Consider the following 20,325-nt stretch of genomic DNA (forward strand, 5'->3'; position numbering starts at 1 on the left):
GTCTGATTCCAGGTTCTTACAGATCCACAGCATTAAAGCTGCCCTAACTCGGCCCATAGTTCACTGCAGTTTGAAAACTGTTCCACTCAGAATCCCAGGTTCAATTTTAAGGAATCCATATGGGAACAAGTAGTGAGAACAAGGGAATTCTGGTGCAGTTGCTATTCATGGCTTCCAGTCAGCTCTCTAACATGTCTAACACACTGAGCAATAACCTTTTGGAAAATAAAATAAATCTACATAATTTCTAAAAGAGGCTTCACTCACCACTGGGTTTGGCACTGCTTGGACGCCGGATTGCCACAGCCTTTGGCCGGTTCATCCTGGCAGATTATACACTTGCCTTTTCGTACAAATATCCCAACCTGTCAACAACAAATACAATTATTCAAAAATGTTAAAATGGAAAAAAAAATCTGCAAATGCTGGAAAATCAGAAATAAAATCATAATATGCCTGCAGTCCACCCGCATCTGGAAAAGGTCATCCCCATTTATGTGTGGACCTCTCATCAAAATTGTAGACCCACTGTCAGAACAGTCTAAGCTATTAAGGCCGTTCAATTGGCACTGAACATAGAAGATAATTGCATCTTCAAACATTTGTTTTGAATTGCATTTTTTTTAAAGTCCCTCTTCATCAATAAAGTGTCTAATACTGTCTGCCCAACTGGATGACAGGTTTGTACATCATTAGCTATTGTTCAGTGACAGCATTGACACTTCTGAATCAGAAGGTTCAAGTCTCTTTCCAGATAACTGGAGTGTAAAATCTAGGAGGGCACACCAATGCAGAACTGAGGGAGTGCGACACAATCAGAAAGGCCACCTTTCAATGAGATGTTAAATCAAAGTTCCATCTAACCTCTCAGGTAGTTATGAAGATTCCCACAGCCACTTATATGAAGAATAAAGGAGTTTGCCCTGGCACTCTAGTTTGTCCAGATTTATCTGCCAATCCACATGACTAGCTGGTCAGTATAGAACTGCTGGTTAAGGGATCTTACTGTACGCAGATTGGCTGCTGAGGTTCCTACATTACAACAGTGGCTGCATTTCACTGACTGGAAAGCCCTGTTTGAGGTTTCGAGGGTGTGATAGGCGCTATTAAAATGTCGCTCCGTCCTTTTAGCCGAATTAAAGCGCTGTTGGCTCGTTGAAGCTTATTAGACGAAGGTCGGCCTATTTACAGAATAACCTATGGACTCGCGGCCTTCCCTCGGGCCGGACTTCCTCGCTATCTGCCGGGCCAGATCGGCTTGAGCTGGACAGATCCTTGCCCGCGCCCAAACCCTTCCCCAAACCACACACACACAAGGAAACCTTCCCACCCGGAGCCAGTGCGCCGCGGACCGGAAGTTGTGCTGCTCGCTGTGTCCCGCCCCCCTGAATCAATCTGAGGGCTGAACGATTGAGACCAGTGCTGAGGGCGGGACTGGGTGTTGGGAAAGCTGTGTCCTGGACTGTGGGCTGATATTTGGAGTCTGAGCTGAGATCTGTGGGTTGGACTATGTAGCCTGGTTATGAGCAGGATTTGAAAGTTGGGAGTGTGAGCAGTGAGTATTGGGCTGTGATTGTGAACAGCATGAGTGTAAATGTGTGGACAAAAGCTAAAAGTGTGGACTGTTGGTACGATGGGACTGAATGTACGTTAGAGGGTGTGAGTAAGGCCATTGTATGGACAAAATCTCTGGCATCTGATTATGGCCACGTGCATGCCCTGCACTTCTCTCCTAGTGTGTTGCATTTGCATCAGACACAGGTACAGTAACCCTGAGAGATGGCATATCTGAACCCCACTCTGACTTGAAGTCCAGGATTTGTTCCTGGTCAATGTTTCAGTCGTACCTTTAGGGTGCACTGCTCTCATTCAGCTGGGCGGAAGAGCTGGGAAATGAGGTGGAGCAATAATGGGCCAAATGGCTTCCATCTGTGCTGTTTTCTGTGTTTAAGAACTAAGCATCACAGTGAAGCGGTGGCATCTTGCAGATTTATACAACTTTTGTTTGATCATTTTTTAAAAAATTCTGTTAGTTCCATGAGTGGCTCATTTGGTGAACTTATTTGTGAACGTGCAATGGAGACCAGCAGGTTCAAAGTTTGATCCAAGGCTGTGCTACATTTGGTGATCATAGCCAGGCCAGTAGTGGTGATGTTCCAATCCGCTTAATGTCCTCCTGCATTAATAATAACAATAATCTTTATTGACACAAGTAGGCTTACATTAACACTGCAACAAAGTTACTGTGAAAAGCCCCGAGTCACCACACTCCTGTGCCTGTTCGGGTTCACTGAGGGAGAATTCAGAACATCCAAATTACCTAACAGCATGTCTTTCGGGACTTGTGGGAGGAAACCCACGGAGACACAGGGAGAACGTGCAGACTCCGCGCAGACAATGACCCAAGCTGGGAATCGAACCAGGGGCCCTGGCACAGTGAAGCAATGTTGCTAACCACTGTGCTACTGTGCTGCCCATTAGAGAAGAGAAATATCATTCAGGTTTTTTCACTCTGGCCTCTGCTGCAAAATATACTCGTGCAGAATCCAGTTGAAGTAAGGCTCATTTTTACAGCGCCTTTCACAATCCCATGATGCCCCAAAGTACCTTTTCAGTCACTGAAGTACTTTTACGGTGCCAGCACTGTCGTAATGCAGCAGCCAATTTATGTGCACAAGCTCCCACAAATAACAATCTGATGATGGCTACTTGATCTGTTTTTAGGTATTGCTTGTGAGATGAAAAATGGCCAGGACATCAAAATATCTTCCCTCATTTTCCTCAATTTAGTCCCTTGGAAACCTTTACACCCAACTGAGATAGTTGATGGAATCTTGGTTGAATATCTTATGCAAAAGACAGCACTCCCTCAGTACTACACCAGAATGCCAGTCAGGATGTATGTGCTCAAGTCTCTGGAGTGAAACTTGAACCCACAATCTTTCAATTCCAAGTGCTACCCACCGAGTCACAGCTGACAACGATGCGTACAATAGCTGAACAGTCGACACAAAGTGAGTTACTGAAAATGCTGCTGACTGACATGTTACTGCAGCCCAGCATCACCAGTGACATCAGGATAAAATTGGATGGTTAATAAATTATTAAAAATGCCATAATGAAAGATGTCTCTTTAAAATCTGCTGTGTGCTAATTGGCTGACTCGAAGAAGTGAGCCGGAAGCTTGATATTTTTTTTTCACCCTGAGCTTTTTATTTCTGCTGATTGGGTTCACTGCTTGATGGCAACCAGTCCGCAACGGATATGCAAAAACAATTGATTATGTTCTGTCTGCAAACGCAACTGTCTTGTCCAGTGACCAGTGACTGATTTCTTTAAATCAGTCTGTTCAGCAACACCAAGTGTCAAAGGTTTCTCTTTTTTTCTAACCACCAACAGCCCCTGCCTTCAGCGAAGATCGGCAGCAGCTTCTTGATCCACAACGATCAAGGTGGGGCAGCAGAACCCTGGTGATTAGACCAGTGATGGGAGGAAATGTTATCTAAGGGACTCGGGAGGGATATTGAGCAGGGTGAGGGACAGGAGTGGGTGGAGAGGTTTCTGAAATTGTCCGAAGGAGCTGCAGCGCATACTGAGTAAGATTGCACAGGGAAATGTATTTGAGATTAAAAAAAATTTTTTTTAGTGTACCCAATTCGTTTTTTCCAATTGGGCAATTTAGCGTGGCCAATTCACCTACCCTGCACCTCGTTTTGGGTTCTGGGGATGGGACCCATGCAGACATGGGGAGAATGTGCAAACTCCACATGAACAGCGACCTGGGGCCGAGATCGAACCCGGGTCCTCGGCACCGTGAGGCAGCAGTGCTAACCACTGCGTCATCGTGTTTGAAAATGGATTTGAGTAACACTTAAGATCCAGATAAAATCAGGAAAATCTCAAAAATTGGACTGCACAGAATATGCCAGAATTTAGTAAAGAACTTTTTTAATGTAGTGCTTTGTCCTAAAACAGGTCACAGCCATGAGACTAATTTTGAAGAATAGTCACTATTGCAGTGCAGAAGCGGTTTGAGCATTGGGAGAGGCTCGTTCTTAGGGGTTAGATTTCTCAGAAAACAAGTTTCTAATGCCAAAGTTTTTCCATTACAGTGTCAGCCTCACCCAGTCCAGTTGGTACAAACCGGTACCTTACCCAGTGTGCCCTGCTTTACATCACGGTATGGGAACCCCACTGACGATCCACGTCAAAGCACGAAGCTCCCCCTACCCGGGGTCACAGGTCGAGCGTTTCCCTGTCCCTGACAACTATGTCAGCTGGAGCATTCCATGGGCAGAATAGGAACCACTGGACTACACTGCTGATATCGTCAGGGCTGGGCCTGAATGGGCAGACCCTAACTTCAGGTAACGTGATAAAGAGTTAGGGTGGACTTCCTCAGTGTGTGTGTGTCTACTGCGAGTGTCCCTCGCTCTGAGTCTGCCTCCTTGAGGGTGCATCTCCCTCTGTCTGCCTCCTTGCAAGTCAGCCACCCTCTGTGTCTGTCTGCCTCCTCATGAGTGTCCCTCCCTCTGTGCCTGCATCCGCGCGAGTGTCCCTCCCGCTGTGTCTTGTCTGCCTCTTCGCGAGTGTCCCTCCCTCTGTCTGCCTCCTCGTGAGTGTCCTTCCCTCTGTGTCTGCCTCTTCGCGAGTGTCCCTCCCTCTGTCTGCCTCCTTGCGAGTGTCCCTCCCTCTGTGTCTGCCTCTTCGCGAGTGTCCTTCCCTCTGTGCCTGCCTCTTCGCGAGTGTCCCTCCCTCTGTGCCTGCCTCCTCGTGAGTGTCCCTCCCTCTGTGTCTGCCTCTTCGCGAGTGTCCCTCCCTCTGTGTCTGCCTCCTCGCGAGTGTCCCTCCCTCTGTGCCTGCCTCCTCGCGAGTGGCCCTCCCTTTGTGCCTGCCTCCTTGTGAGTGTCCCACCCTTTGTGCCTGCCTCCTCGTGAGTGTCCCTCCCTCTGTGTCTGCCTCCTTGCAAGTGACCCACTCTTTGTGTCTGCCTCCTCATGAGTGTCCCTCCCTCTGTGTCTGCCTCCTTGCGAGTGTCCCACTCTTTGTGTCTGCCTCCTTGCGAGTGTCCCTCCCTCTGTGTCTGCCTCCTCGTGATTGTCCCTCCCTCTGTGTCTGCCTCTTCGTGAGTGTCCCTCCCTCTGTGCCTGCCTCCTGGCGAGTGCCCCTCCCTCTGCCTGCCTCCTCGCGAGTGTCCCTCCCTCTGTGTCTGCCTCCTCGTGAGTGTCCCTCCCTCTGTGTCTGCCTCCTTGTGAGTACCCCTCCCTCTGCGTCTGCCTCCTCGTGAGTGTCACTCCCGCTGTGCCTGCCTGCCTCTTCGTGAGTGTCCCTCCCTCAGTGTATGCCTCTTTATGAGTGTCACTCCCTCTGTGCCTGTCTGGCTCCTCGCGAGTGCCCCTTCCTCTGTGTCTCCCTCCTGGCGAGTGCCCCTCTGCCTGCCTACTCACAAGTGTCCCTCCCTCTGTGCCTGCCTGCCTCTTTATGAGTGTCCCTCCATCTGTGCCTGTCTGCTGACATTTTCAGCCGATGGTATCCTCATAACTAGAGACTGCTGGGAGACATGAAAAGCCAGACATTGCTGTGGGGCGTGGGGAATGCACACATGACTTTGTCATCAATGTAGGAGGTGGGAGAGACATCGTGCTGCCATTCTCACTGTTGTACCTTTAGACTAACGGTGTAAAAGAAATTGTTTGCTGTAGTACATGAATTTGATGCAAGATTAAAAAATATATATTTTTTATTAACCTTTTGTCGTTTTATACAGAAAACAGACAACAGTAACCGTAAACTTAAAAATAACAATAAACTAATCTACGCAACGCCCCTCTTAGAAAGAACACCCCCTCCTCCCTCATAAGAACATAAGAACTAGAAGCAGGAGTGGGCCATCTGGCCCCTCGAGCCTGCTCCACCATTCAGTGAGATCATGGCTGATCTTTTGTAGACTCAGCTCCACTTTCCGGCCCGAACACCATAGCCCTTAAGCCCTTTATTCTTCAAAAAACTATTGATCTTTATCTTAAAAACATTTAATGAAGGAGCCTCTACTGCTTCACTGGGCAAGGAATTCCATAGATTCACAACCCTTTGGGTGAAGAAGTTCCTCCTAAACTCAGTCCTAAATCTACTTCCCCTTATTTTGAGGCTATGCCCCCTAGTTCTGCTTTCACCCACCAGTGGAAACAACCTGCCCGTATCTATCCTATCTATTCCCTTCATAATTTCATATGTTTCTATAAGATGCCCCCTCATCCTTCTAAATTCCAACGAGTACAGTCCCAGTCTACTCAACCACCTTATACAATTGCAGCATAACCTCCCTAGTCTTAAACTCCATCTCTCTAGCAATGAAGGACAAAATTCCATTTGCCTTCTTAATCACCTGTTGCACCTGTAAACCAACTTTTTGCGACTCATGCACTAGCACACCCAGGTCTCTCTGCACAGCAGCATGTTTTAATATTTTATCATTTAAATAATAATCCCTTTTGCTGTTATTCCTACCAAAATGGATAACCTCACATTTGTCAACATTGTATTCCATCTGCCAGACCCTAGCCCATTCACTTAGCCTATCCAAATCCCTCTGCAGACTTCCAGTATCCTCTGCACCTTTTGCTTTACCACTCATCTTAGTGTCGTCTGCAAACTTGGACACATTGCCCTTGGTCCCCAACTCCAAATCATCTATGTAAATTGTGAACAGTTGTGGGCCCAACACTATCCCTGAGGGACACCACTAGCTATTGATTGCCAACCAGAGAAACGCCCATTAATCCCCACTCTTTGCTTTCTATTAATTAACCAATCCTCTATCCATGCTACTACTTTCCCCTTAATGCCATGCATCTTTATCTTATGCAGCAACCTTTTGTGTGGCACCTTGTCAAAGGCTTTCTGGAAATCCAGATATACCACATCCATTGGCTCCCCGTTATCTACCGCACTGGTAATGTCCTCAAATGTGCTCCCTCCCTCCCCTCCATCCCCCTCCAGCAGCTAACAGTGACCAATTCCATGACATAGAGTATAAATGGTCGCCATCTCCAGTAGAACCCTTCAGTTGACCCCCTCACGGTGTATTTGACCTTCTCCAGGTGCAAAACTCCATTAAGTCCCCAACCACACCGGAACAGTAGGTGGCGACACAAACCTCCAATTCAATAGGACTCTCCTCCGAGCAACGAACAAGGCGATGGCAAGGACATCTGCTCTGGCACATCCGAGACCCCAAATATAGCTGGTGAAGAACTGGGCTCCAACGCAATGTTCAGGATCACCGACATGGTGCTGAAAAAGGAGACCAAAAAACCCCAAAGCTTGGGACAGGACCAGAACATGTGCGTGTGATTAGCGGGTCCCCTTGAACAGCGCACGGACATATCTTCAATCCCCGCAAAGAAACAACTCATTCTTGCTTTGGTAAGGTGCACCCTAAACACTACATGAGTTGGATCAGGCTCAGCCTCGCTCACTAAGGCATGGTGTTCGCCCTACGAAGAGCCTTGCTCCACACCACTTCCTCTAATTTGGGCCTTTCCCATTTGGTGTTCACCTCTGCCAAGACGAAATCCTCCTGCAGAATCAGGCCATATATGCCAGATTCACTACCCACTTCCGACCCTGAGCAGGAAAGGATCACCTCCAGCAAGGAGGATGGCGGCTCCTCTGGGAATGCCGGAAACATTCGTCTCACAAAATTTTGTACCTGGAGGTACCTCAACCAGTCCGATCCTGAGAGCCCAAATTTCTCTTTGAATTCCTCCAGGCTGGCAAACCGCCCCTCCAGAAATAGATCACACACGCACTCTCTCCAGCCCCTTCCCCTTCCACACCCTAAACATAGCATTCAATCGTGTTGGCTCGAACAAGTGGTTAACACAAATAGGGGCCAGCCTTGACACTGACCCCAGTTTGAAATATTGACTGAGTTGCCTCCATGTTTTTAAAGTGCAGACAACAACCGGGTTTGACGAGTACTTTGAGGGAGCAATTGGAAGAGAAGCCATCACCAGTGCTCCCAAACTGGACCCTCTGCACGACCCAGAGTCCATCTGCATCCAGATAGATCCCGGGTCTCCATATCATCCCAACAGCTTGTTCACGTTAGCAGCCCAGTAATAAAATATCAGATTTGATTTGATGCAAGGTTAATAGAGGCTTATTGAATAGGTCTTCACTGTAAGGTTTGGGACTAGTGCCGCAAAAGCCCACAAAGTAGCCAATGAAATGAAATGAAAATCGCTTATTGTCACGTAAGTCATGTGAGTCCAGTCCTAGAATGACCAACTTGGATATTAATACAAGCTAGTTGTTACAATGGTGACTTATCTCTACTTTTGTCGAGGTTCGCCAGTGCCCACTAAGTTCATTCTCTTCCTCACGCTCCCACTATGTCTAGGTGTATACCCAGGATCCACAGCTGAGGTTGAGGTGGCCTTCAGACTTCCACACCCTGTGACCTTGGCAAGCGTCCCCTGGGGGGCCTGGACCTTGAGGGTCTGGGCCTGCTTTCAGGCTGCGCGGGTGTTCCAGTGCTGTCCTCCTCAGTATCTGGGGCTGCAAGTGTGTCGCTCAAAGGGAGGAGGTTGGCAGATGGGCTGGGTATCCCCAAGGTCACCTGGGTGGAATGCCCTGGTCTGTGCCCCAGTCAATCCTCTTCCCTTTGGGTGTCCGTGAGCCTCTGGGCTCCTCCATGGGATGGAGGGGCAACTGGAGTAAGGTCCAGAAGTCCTGCTGTCCTCTGACACGTGTGAATTCCCACTGGTACCTACACCATGCAGTTGAAGCCTTGCACCATGGAACACATGCCTTCAACCATGGAGGTCATGACCTGACCATGGAGTGGACGTCCCTCACCATGGAGTCCACGTGCTGCATCAAGGTCTCCACTGTGGATGCCACCCTTGCAGTGTTGGCCTCGTTGCATCAGAGTGACGGCACTGTCTCCTCAGACTGAAGGCGATGGGACTCCTCCAGTCAGCCTTGCAGTCTGAGGAGGGATGCCGTCATCCCTTCCTGATGCTCACGATTCTGCCTTTGCAGCTTCACGAGCTCTGGAACAATCTTACCCAGGGTCAGGTCATCGGCCTGGGGCTCAGCAAAGTCCCAGGCTCTGGCATCCTTCAGAGTGTCAGAACCCTGGGACATTCCTGACTCTGCCTTCTGTGGATCAGCAGGTGTGAGTTGCTCACCAGTCAGTGACCCAGAAGCCTGCCTCCCTTTTCCCACTGAGGTGCAAGTATCTGCGCTGGTGGAGGATACAGGTGACAGATGTGACGCCTCTTCATTGCTGATCTCTGCAATGTCTGCCTTCGAGTTGCTCAGCTCTGTGATGTCGAGGGGCCTCAAGGATGGTCCAGGCATTGACCTACAATGGAAGGGGAGAAGCATTGGTGCGAAACTGGGGAACACTGATAGGAGAAAGATCACTTGTGTGAGGCTTGTGCTATGGCTGGATGTGTTGAGGATTCTCACTTGCGTCTTTAGCCCCCACCTAGCCCTTTGCATAGGTGCAGTCCTGCCCCTTGCCGGCAAGCTCAAGGACTCATTCGCCGAATGGGGTTAGGGCCTTGAGCTCTGGCTGGCTGTGCTTGCACATGCCTGTTGTGCTCGAGTTTGTCCTGCGATGAGACAGATGTGGGCAGGAGCTGAACCAGGTCAGATGGTAATGTTGTGGTCAGATGGAGTGTTGTGTGACATTTGTGGGGGTTGAGTGGCAGCCAGGATGTGAAGAGCAAAAGAGGTACTAGGGAGGTGCAGTCGGCATGCGAGGTGGGTTGGAGTGAGATCTTCGAGGAGGTGTGAGGGGTTTGTTAGCGGGTGTTGCAGGAGACATGAGGAGGTAGACTTACGCTGGCTGCAGGAACGTCATTCATCTTACCATACTGCAGCCCCATCCTCTTATGGAGTTAACTGGTGCTGACGGTCATAGCCACAGCCTCCCTGGCGGGTTTGTGACTTTGCTGGCAGGTTGCCTGCCCGATCAAGGGCAGAGGGTCTCTCACCTCTGCTGGACCCCATCCAGAAGCTTGCTGAGGGCTTCCTCGGTGATGTGTGGAGTAGTCTTTCTGGCAGCCATCACCCCGATTAGACTGGTCAGTGTTCGGGAGATGTTTAAATAGTGAGCCCCACTGATTACAGCCATTAATCCGTGGTGGAAAAGCAAATCAGAGGCAGCCCGCCGCCACGTGCACGGCGTGAACTCGTGAAAAAGAAAATTTGTAAAGAGGCTGAATATATGGCAGCTTTTCCTGCAGATGGCGCTGGGGGATTCTCTCCGGTTTTCTCACCGGGACAGCGCTTTGAAAAAAAGTCAGAAAATTCTGTCTCTCTGGCTGTTCGTGTCTCTCCCTCTCTGTCTGTCTCTCTGGCTGTTAGTGTCCCTCCCGTTGCGTCTGACCTCCCGCTGTGTCTGTCGCTCCCATTGTGTCCCTCCCGCTGTGTCAATCTCTCTGATTATGAGTGACCCTCACTCTGTAAATGTCCCTCCCTCTGTGTCTGTCTCTCTAGCAGTGAGTGTTCATCCCTGTGTGTCTGTCCCTCTGTGTGTCTGTCCCTCCCTGTGTGTCTGTCCCTCCCTGTGTGTCTGTCCCTCCCTGTGTGTCTGTCCCTCCCTGTGTGTCTGTCCCTCCCTGTGTGTCGGTCCCTCCCTCTGGCTGTGCCTGTCCCTCCCTCTGGCTGTGCCTGTCCCTCATTCTGTGTCGGTCTCTCTGGCTGTGTCTGTCCCTCACTTTGTGTCTGTCCCTCACTTTGTGTCTGTCCCTCACTTTGTGTCTGTCCCTCACTTTGTGTCTGTCCCTCCCTCTGGCTGTGTCTGTCCCTCATTCTGTGTCTGTCCCTCATTCTGTGTCCCTCATTCTGTGTCTGTCCCTCATTCTGTGTCTGTTCCTCATTCTGTGACTGTCCCTCATTCTGTGTCTGTCCCTCATTCTGTGTCTGTCCCTCATTCTGTGTCTGTCCCTCATTCTGTGTCTGTCCCTCATTCTGTGTCTGTCCCTCATTCTGTGTCTGTCCCTCATTCTGTGAATGTCCCTCTGGCTGTGAATGTCCCTCTGGCTGTGAATGTCCCTCTGGCTGTGAATGTCCCTCTGGCTGTGAATGTCCCTCTGGCTGTGAATGTCCCTCTGGCTGTGAATGTCCCTCATTCTGTGTCGGTCTCTCTGGCTGTGAATGGCCCTCCCTGCGAGTGTCCTTCACTGTGTGTCTGCTTCCTTGTGTATCTCTCCCTTTATATCTGTCTTCCTCCATGTGTGTCTGTCTCTCCCTGACGGGGTGTCTCACCCTGGGTGCAAGTTTGTTCCTTTTGAGTTTCATTCCATCCACCTGCTTTTACTTAATTGCTCAGTTTTTAAAAAGTATTCATTGTCTGTCAGTCAATTGTTTCTTCTTCAACATAACACTTGTGGCACAGGGAAGAAGGACAATCTGAAGATGGTCCACGATTCAATACACTGGATGGCAGAACAGACCGGAGCAGTGTTCTGGGTTGTTATGAGCTAGATGAAGACAAGTTGCCTCGGTGAGTACTGATCTCACTCATTCATTTCAATTTTGCGGTGATCTGCCAAAGTTAGAAATAGTGAAAGTCTCAAAATGTATTTGCTCCATTGTTGGCTTTCAGCTGCCTGAGCTCTGGAATTTCCTTCCCAAATTAAAATTTGTTTGGTAACGCTCCTGTGAAGTGCGTTACGCCATTTTACTATGTTAAAGGTGCTATATAAACGCAAGTTATTGTTGTATTTAAAGAAGACAGTGACTACTCCGCGGGCTGAGTTGTCAACTAGTGTGTAATTTTGGCACACTCCCACTTAGAAATACCAATGGTTCAATCTCCATGCTGTGCCGAGTTAGCACATCTCCCACTTGAATAGCATTAGGGAACAGTACAATTTGGCCTCAGTTCCCCTGAGATGGAGGGGGGGAAATCTGCCCAGCACCCAGTACTGATTGCTATAAAATGACTTCCATTGGAAGCATGAGTCAGTGGCTGTTGGATGAAAAGAAGATTGCACTGAGCTGTGGCTTTCTGTTACTCAGTGTCATTGCTGAACATGACGAACTGTCATTAGAATGAGGTACTAAAGGGCATCGCGATGGCGCACTGGTTAGCACTGCTGCCTCGTGGTGCCGAGGACCAGGGATCGATCCCGGCCTCGGGTCACTGTCCATTGGATTGGACTGGATTTGTTTATTGTCATGTGTACCGAGGTACAGTGAAAAGTATTGTTCTGCATACAGTCCAGACAGATCATTCCATACATAAATATACAACATAAATAAATAGACACAGGCATCGGGTGAAGCATACAGGTGTGCAGTACTACTCAGTAGAGAAGTTGCGTGGAGAGATCAGTTCAGTCCATAAGAGGGCCGTTTAGGAGTCTGGAAACAGCGGGGAAGAAGCTGTTTTTGAATCTGTTAGTGCGTGTTCTCAGACTTTTGTATCTCTTGCCCGATGAAAGAAGTTGGAAGGGTGAGTAAGCTGGGTGGGCGGGGTCTTTAATTATGCTGCCAGCTTTCCCAAGGCAGAGAGAGGTGTTGACAGAATGGATGGGAGGCAGGTTCGTGTGACGGACTGGGCTGTGTTCACGACTCTCTAGTTTCTTACGGTCTTGGGCCAAGCAGCTGCCATACCAGTCTGTGATGCAGCCTGATAGGATGCTTTCTATGGTGCATCTATAAAAGTTGGTAAGAGTCAATGTGGACATGCCAGATGGTCTTAGTTTCCTGAGAAAGTATAGGCGCTGTTGTGCTTTCTTGGTCGTATCACCGATGTGGGTGGTCCAGGACAGATTGTTGATGTGCACACCGAGGAATTTGAAGCTGTCAACAATCTCCACCTCGGCATCGTTGATGCTGACGGGTGTGTACAGTACTTTGCTTCCTGAAATCAATGATCAGCTCTTTAGTTTTGCTGACATTGAGGGACAGATTGTTGTCGTTACACGACTCCACTAGGATCTCCGTCTCCCTCCTGTACTCTGACTCATCGTTGTTCGAGATCTGACCACTACAGTCGGGTCATCAACAAATGTGAAGATGGAGTTGGAGCCAAATTTTGCCCCATAGTTGTGTGTGTATAGGGAGTATAGTAGGGGGCTACGTACACAGCCTTGCTGTACAGGGCCCTGGTATTGAGGAGTTTGCCCGTTCTCCCATGTTGACGTGAGTCTTACCGCCACAATCCAAAATCTTTGTAGGGTAGGTGGATTGGCCACACTAAATTGCCCCTCAATTGGAAAAAATTAAAAAAGAATGAGGTACCAGAAGAGTGGACTGTATCCCGGCAGTAAGAAAGAAAAACTTGCATTTATATAGCACCTTCCATTACCTCAGGACATCACAAGGACCTTAATCTGTTTTTTCAATCTTGTTAGTTGATGGATGAATATTGGCCAGAAAAATAATACCATGGATTATTTTACATCCAACTGAGAAGGCGGATGGGGCTTAGATTTAACATTTAATCTGAAAGACTGCACCTCCAATAATGCAGAACTCCCTCATAATTGCACCGGAGTGACAGCCTAGACTGTGTGCTCATCTGCGAATTCTCCGTCGGCAGGATCCTCCATTCCGCCGGCAGCGCACCCACACCCGCACGTTTCCCGATGGGGTGGGGTGGCCCACAATGGGAAACCCCATTGACCCGGGGTGGGGTGGCCCACAATGGGAAACCCCATTGGCCCGGGGTGGGGTGGCCCACAATGGGAAACCCCATTGGCCCGGGGTGGGGTGGCTCACAATGGGAAACCCCATTGGTCCGGGTGGGGTGGCCCACAATGGGAAACCCCATTGGCCCGGGGTGGGGTGGCCCACAATGGGAAACCCCATTGGCCCGGGGTGGGGTGGCCCACAATGGGAAACCCCATTGACCCGGGTAATGGAGAATCCCGCTGCCGGCGGGGACGCACTGCAGGAAAATGCGGCTGGCGAACTGGAGAATCCCGCCCCATGTCTCGGGAGTCTTGGACCCGTGAGCTGCAAAGTCAGTGCTACCCACTGAGGCCCAGCTAATTATATGAGCGAGCACCTTCAAGAGGGAATGTGGGTGTTGCTAAAAGGTAGCAGATTGATAAATGATGTTGGCATCAAAAGCCGCTGTAAGCTCCTGTTGAGCTAGGAGATGGAATTAATAGTTTGCGGAGGATTACATCAGGACACCAAATGAGCAGAGAAATGGAAAATTAAACTTGAAGCCGAGAAAAATAGAAATAAATCTGAAGTGAGTGCTGCAGAATTAGCACAGGGAGACTGTGAGAGGTACTTAGGAGTAATGGTAAGCTCATCACTGTTAATGGGGCCTAGACAAGTAGCAGCACAATTTACAAAACAGATATGCTTTTGGACTCAAGCCAGTGTGCTGAGTAATAGCCTCCAAAGGTTAAGCTGAAACATTGATCAGATTTCACTCAGCATTGCGTGGCCAATACGGCTGGAAAATGACATGTCTTCAGGGATGACAGTGCAGAGAAAAGCAACAAAAATAAAATCCCACATCTAAATTGGATGAGTGAGAAAAACAGGCTATAGAGATCTCTTTGAAGTTTAGAAAATATTATATAATGTAGTTGTTGAACATTACTTCAAAGCATGCCAGAGAATAGGGCCACAAGGCATATTTAAAATGAGAAAAAAGTACATTTAGAACAGATACTGAAAATAATTATTTTTTCAAAGTGATAATGGTCTGCTGGATAAGCCGTCAGCATTCTTTAGGTAAAGATCTTGCATTTGGAATAAAAAAGGAAAATATTGAAACTACTCGAGACTGGCAGCATCTGAGAAATGAAAAGCAGATAATGTTTCAGCTCTGTGATCTTTCTTCAGAACATCAGACGATCATAACCACTTTCAATGGCTCTGATGCTTCTGATGTTATCCATAGTAATCCAATGGGAAGAACAGGAATCACGTCTCGAGGACTGCTGGGAAAGTGGGGACCAAACCATGCTGCTGATCCCATTGTCACGAGGTACGTAACAAGCAGACTGCGAGGATCAACCTGTCGTCAGTGCAGGATCAGCACCTTTACATTAAACTGACCTGGCTGAACGTTACATTGAGTTCACATAGTGAAAGAAAAGGAACTTGCATTGATATAATTCCAACCTCAGGATGTCCCTTAGCATTTTGCAACCAATGAAAAGTCACTGTTGTAATGTAGAAAATGCAGAAGCCAATTTCACACACCAAGACCCACAAAAAGCAATGACAAGGTAATCTATTTTTTGTTTACTGACGTTGGCTAAAAATTTCCCTGCTCTTCTCTGAATTAGTGTCATGGAAACTTTACGTCCACCTGAGAGGGTAGATGGGACTTTGGTCTAATGTCTCGTCCAAAAGTTGGTACTTCAGACAATGCAGCATCCCCTCAGTACAGCACTGGTCAATACCTTAGGAATGGGATCTGACCCCATGGCCTTCTGACTTGTGGGGCGAAATTCTCCGGAAACGGCGCGATGTCCGCCGACTGGCGCCCAAAGCGGCGCAAATCAGACGGGCATCGCGCCGCCCCAAAGGTGCGGAATGCTCCGCATCTTTGGGGGCAGAGCCCCAACCTTAAGGGGCTAGGTCGGCGCCGGACGAATTTCCGCCCCGCCAGCTGGCGGAAAAGGCCTTTGGTGCCCCGCCAGCTGGCGCGGAAATGACATCTCCGGGCGGCGCATGTGCGGGAGCGTCAGCGGCCGCTGACCGCTTCCCACGCATGCGCAGTGGAGGGAGTCTCTTCTGCCTCCGTCATGGTGGAGACCCTGGCGAAGGCGGAAGGGAAAGAGTGCCCCCACGGCACAGGCCCGCCCACGGATCGGTGGGCCCCGATCGCGGGCCAGGCCACCGTGGGGGCACCCCCTGGGGCCAGATCGCCCCGCGCCCCACCCCCAGGACCCCGGAGCCCGCCCTCGCCGCCTTGTCCCGCCGGTAAGGTAGGTGGTTTAATCTACGCCGGCGGGACAGGCATTTTAGCGGCGGGACTTTGGGCCGGAGAATCGCGCGGGGGGGCCCGCCAACCGGCGTGATTCCCGCCCCCGCCGAATCTCCGGTGCCGGAGACTTCGGCAACCAGCGGGGGCGGGATTCACGCCAGCCCCCGGCGATTCTCCGACCCGGCGGGGGGTCGGAGAATCTCGCCCGTGGAGTGAGAAGATGAGGTAGCTCTGCTGCACCATTAATCCTATTGTAGATTTGAAGCAAGATTGCAGTGATGGGAGGACACTGTCTGATCTACAGAGCTACTGAGGAATCAGTCAGAGAAAGAGCAGTCAAAAGTTTTCTGTCCGAGCTATAAATTTGCCTCGACCTGTTGTCGTTTTTAAAATTTAAAGTACCCAATTCTTTTGTTTTCCAATTACAGTGCAATTTAGCGTGGCTAATCTACCTACCCTGCACGTCTTTGGTTTGTGGGGGTGAGATCCACACAGACATGGAAGAATGTGCAAACTCCACACGGACAGTGACCCGGGTCCGGGATTGAACCCGTGTCCTCGGTGCCATGAGGCAGCAGTGCTAACCACTGGGCCACCGTGCCGCCTTTTCATCCTATTGTTTTGAACTGCTCATTATCTGTTTCCCTCTCGAGAGGGAAGCAGCTTCTCCTTATTTACTGTCTCAAAAAGCCCTCGTAACTTTGAACAGGGTGCAGGAAAAGTTTGTCATCTGATAGTTGGCCTCTGTCTCACTTGTGGCCTCCAACCTCTCTTTCTCTGATTGCTTCAGTGGTCCCATTTTGTTGCTGACTGAGGGATGTTTTCATTCTCCCTTTTAGGTGGAAGAGAGAGGCAGGCGAGAAGGTGATTCACGAGCAATCTGGCAAACCCATTCTGCAGTTTGTGGCGATAAAACGGAAGGATTGCGGGGAATGGGCGATTCCCGGGGTGAGGGAAGTGTGACACTTGCAACAGAGCACACCTTTACTTTTTTTTAAAAATTTATTCTCCTCCATTTTCACATTTTCTCCCACATTTACATCCATCAACAATAAACAATAATCAGCAAGATATGTCAGTCCCCATAATAATAACAACGATCCCATCTACCCACCAACCCCCAAACCTCAACCCGCATGTTTACATAAACAAATGACCAAAAGAAATCAGGGATTACCCATAGTCACCCTTAATCTTACACAGCTTCCCCCCCCCCCCCCCCCCCCCCCCCGGTCTCCAGCTCCTCCCGTCCACTGCCTCTTGTAAAACTCCTCCCCCTACCCTCGGTTCCTTCCCCCCCCCCCCCCCCCCCAACTTTCCACCCCGGCTAGACCACTCGGACCCTGTTCGACCAGGCTCCGATGGCCGCAGCCCCTCCCCCCACCTCTCCCGTTCACTGGCCGGCACACACCGGCCAGCGTGGAGGCCCCCGCCCAGGTCCCTTTCCCACTTGCCCGGCCCCAGGAAAGCCCAAAGATCCCCTTTTAGCACACAAACCCCGCCTATCCACCTACACCCCAAAGAACTCTCATTTCGAGTGAAAGTCCCGTCCCTTCCCTTGTCCAAATATATACCACCTTGGCTCCTTTAATCTCTACACCCACCTGCAGTGATACAAAAAAGAAAATACAGTCATCGGCACATGGCCATTCCTCAATTTGTCAGTTCTGCCACAGTCCTTCTGCTTTCACAAACTCCTCCGCTGCTTCCGCCATTCCAAAATAAAAGTCCCTGAGCTTGTAAGTCACCCTCAGCTTCGCTGGATATACAATGACGCACCGCACCTTGCTAATGTACAGTGCCCTCTTCACCCGGTTGAAGGCAGCCCGCCTCCTTGCCAGCTCCACCGTAAAGTCCTGGTATACACTTATACCAGCTCCAGCCCACTGCACCACCTGCTTCTGCTTGGCCCAGCTCAGGACCTTCTCCTTCACCCTGTACCTACGGAAGCACAGAGTCACTGTCCTTGGCGGCTCACTCGCCTTTGGTACAGGCCTCCACGACCGATGAGCCCGATCCAGTTCATATCGGGAGGGTCCTCCCCTCCCCCAGTAGTTTTGCCAGCATTGCGGCAAAATACTCAGTCGGCTTCGGTCCTTCAACTCCTTCGGGCAGCCCCACAATCCTCAAGTTCTGTCGCCTGGATCTATTTTCCAGGTCTTCCATTTTTCCTCGCAGATCCTTGTTAGTATCCATCACCTTCCGCATCTCTTTCCCCATCGAGGCAAGTTGATCACCGTGCTGCAATAACGTCTCCTTCACTTCCTTCAGCGCCTCCCCTTGCTCTCGCACCTCCGCCACTGCGCTCGCCACCTCCGTCCTCACCGGGGAAACCGCCTCCTCCACCAGCACACAAAACCTCCCTCATCTCCTTCCGCATCATCTCCATGCATTTCGCAATCTGCGCCAACTGCTTTTCAAATTCCGCAGCCATCACCTTAGTTATTTCTTCAGCCGTAAGCAGTGCGGCCTTCCCTGGTGCTCCAGCCTCCATTTTTCCTGGTGACCCCGCGGTGACCTTTCCACTCCCCGATGGACCTCCAGCTGGTTTTTTTTCGGCCGTTTTTTTGCTCACCCTCGACATTTTTCTTTGGGGTTTTTTTCTCCCTCCTGTGTCTTCTCAGTGCCTCCTCCGTGCCTTCTCCCTGCTTCTGCCGCCTCCGTGGACCCCGTGACCGGGCTTAAAGCCCCGAAATTGCCGTTCCCGAGCGGGGGCTCTCCATTGTGCGGCCGTCTCCCGCCCGCCGTCACCCAGAGCACACCTTTACATAGGCTAACTGTTCAACACCCCTCTCCCTGAATTGCCCCTCCCAATTTTCCACGTGACACTATCTCTTTCAGATCCAGGCTGCATTTTGCTCCCTCAGTATCCTGACAAAATGTCAGACACCATCTGCACTTAGCCTCCCACCAAGCTTAGCTATCAGGGGATATCCTCATGCAAGATTCAGGGGCAGAAGAAGACCAGCTGCTTTATCACGCCTCCCCCACACACTATGCTGGCTAGAGAATACTGATGACACACTTTCTCTCTGCTTCAGTCTGGATTCAATAGGCTTCTGCTGTGTTATTGATTTTATTTTTGAATTATTTTCCTTGTACTTCCAATTAGGATTCTTCGCAAAACATCTGGCCGTGGTCCTGGGGTGAAGATGGGGTTAGGGTGGTGTGCAGGAGCCTTTTTCAATCACCTGCCTTGTTCCCAGGCTGCCCGATCTCAAATAGCGAGTCAAGTTCATACATAACACATTAAACTTTTGAATGGTGGGAACAGTCTGCTGAAGAGGTTTTTTTTAAACAAGTGTTTCTTTACTCTTTCATGGGATGTAGAGTCAACGACACTACAGTGGGCCTGGAGTCACATGTAGGCCAGACCAGTTTTGGATGACATATTTACTTCCCTAAAGGGCATAACCAGACGGGTTTTTACAGCAATTGATAGTTTCACGGTCATCATTACTGAGACTAGCTTTCAATTCCAGGTTTAATTAATTGAACTTAAATTCCACCAGCTGCCATCTTGGATTTGAACCCTTGTTCCCAGATCAGCGAGCTGATGGCGGAGTGGCATTGTGACTAGGTTAGTAATCCAGAGACCCAGGGTAATGCCCTGGGGACCTGGGTTTGAATTCCACCACGGCAGATGGTGAAGTTTAAATTCAATAAAAATCTGGAATTGAAAATCTAATGGTGACCATGAAACCATCCGGTTCACCTTGAGGGAGGGAAATCTGTTTAGTGATATCCTCACCTAGTTCAGATCCACAGCAATTTGGTTGATTCTTGTGGTAGTGCGGCCCCTTTAAGGGGGCAGACTCCACGCACAACTCGACTAGCCCGGGGCCAATCACGCAGGAGCGTGTGAACCCCGGCCAATGGGAAGTTTGCGCTGGGCCCTGGGAGCAGAACCCCAGGCAGGGTGGACCAGTATTAAGCCGAAGTATTAAGACCTGTAGTGTAGTGTTCTGTGCCTGTTACTTAACTGCCTTTCATAAATAAATCCCTTTGTTAACTACTGCAAGCATCCAATGTATGGCTTGAGACATCACAGCTCTTAAATGCTCTCTGAAATGGTCTAGCAAGCTACTCCAATCAAAGGCGATTAGGAATGGGCAATAAATGCTGGTCTAACCAGCGACACACACATCCCACAAATATATTTTTTTTAAGTAGTTGAGGTCTCTGGATACTAGTTTACTGACATTACCACTACACCACCACCTCCCCTTTCCTGGATCATTCTTTCCTTAGCATTAAGAGCTCCTAGGTGGAGCACAGACAACCTTCTGCATTATTTTGACAGCCTACTCCAGCATCAGCAATGAACTCTCAGGTTGCCAACTCTGGAAGTTTTGTCTCCATACTCCTGTCATTATCCGCTCAATTTGTCTACTGTC

The 20,325-nt window shown here is 49.6% G+C and overlaps 1 protein-coding gene and 1 pseudogene across 1 annotated transcript in view; one reads left to right on the forward strand and one right to left on the reverse strand.

The window, feature by feature from the left end:
• ints1 (integrator complex subunit 1) overlaps window positions 1-1,290 on the reverse strand; it is a 169,976-nt gene extending 168,686 nt beyond the window's left edge. The window contains exons 1-2 of the mRNA XM_072481022.1: window positions 865-1,290; window positions 268-365 (exon numbers count right to left, since the gene is read on the reverse strand). Of these exons, the coding sequence (XP_072337123.1) occupies window positions 268-322 (55 nt within the window). The 5' untranslated portion in view covers window positions 323-365; window positions 865-1,290. The remainder of the gene's footprint in view (window positions 1-267; window positions 366-864) is intronic.
• A 75-nt stretch (window positions 1,291-1,365) lies between these two features.
• Window positions 1,366-20,325, forward strand: part of LOC140394142 (ADP-ribose pyrophosphatase, mitochondrial-like) — a 28,076-nt pseudogene continuing 9,116 nt past the window's right edge.

The sequence above is a fragment of the Scyliorhinus torazame genome, chromosome 17 (assembly GCF_047496885.1).
Source record: "Scyliorhinus torazame isolate Kashiwa2021f chromosome 17, sScyTor2.1, whole genome shotgun sequence".
Classification (NCBI taxonomy): domain Eukaryota; kingdom Metazoa; phylum Chordata; class Chondrichthyes; order Carcharhiniformes; family Scyliorhinidae; genus Scyliorhinus; species Scyliorhinus torazame.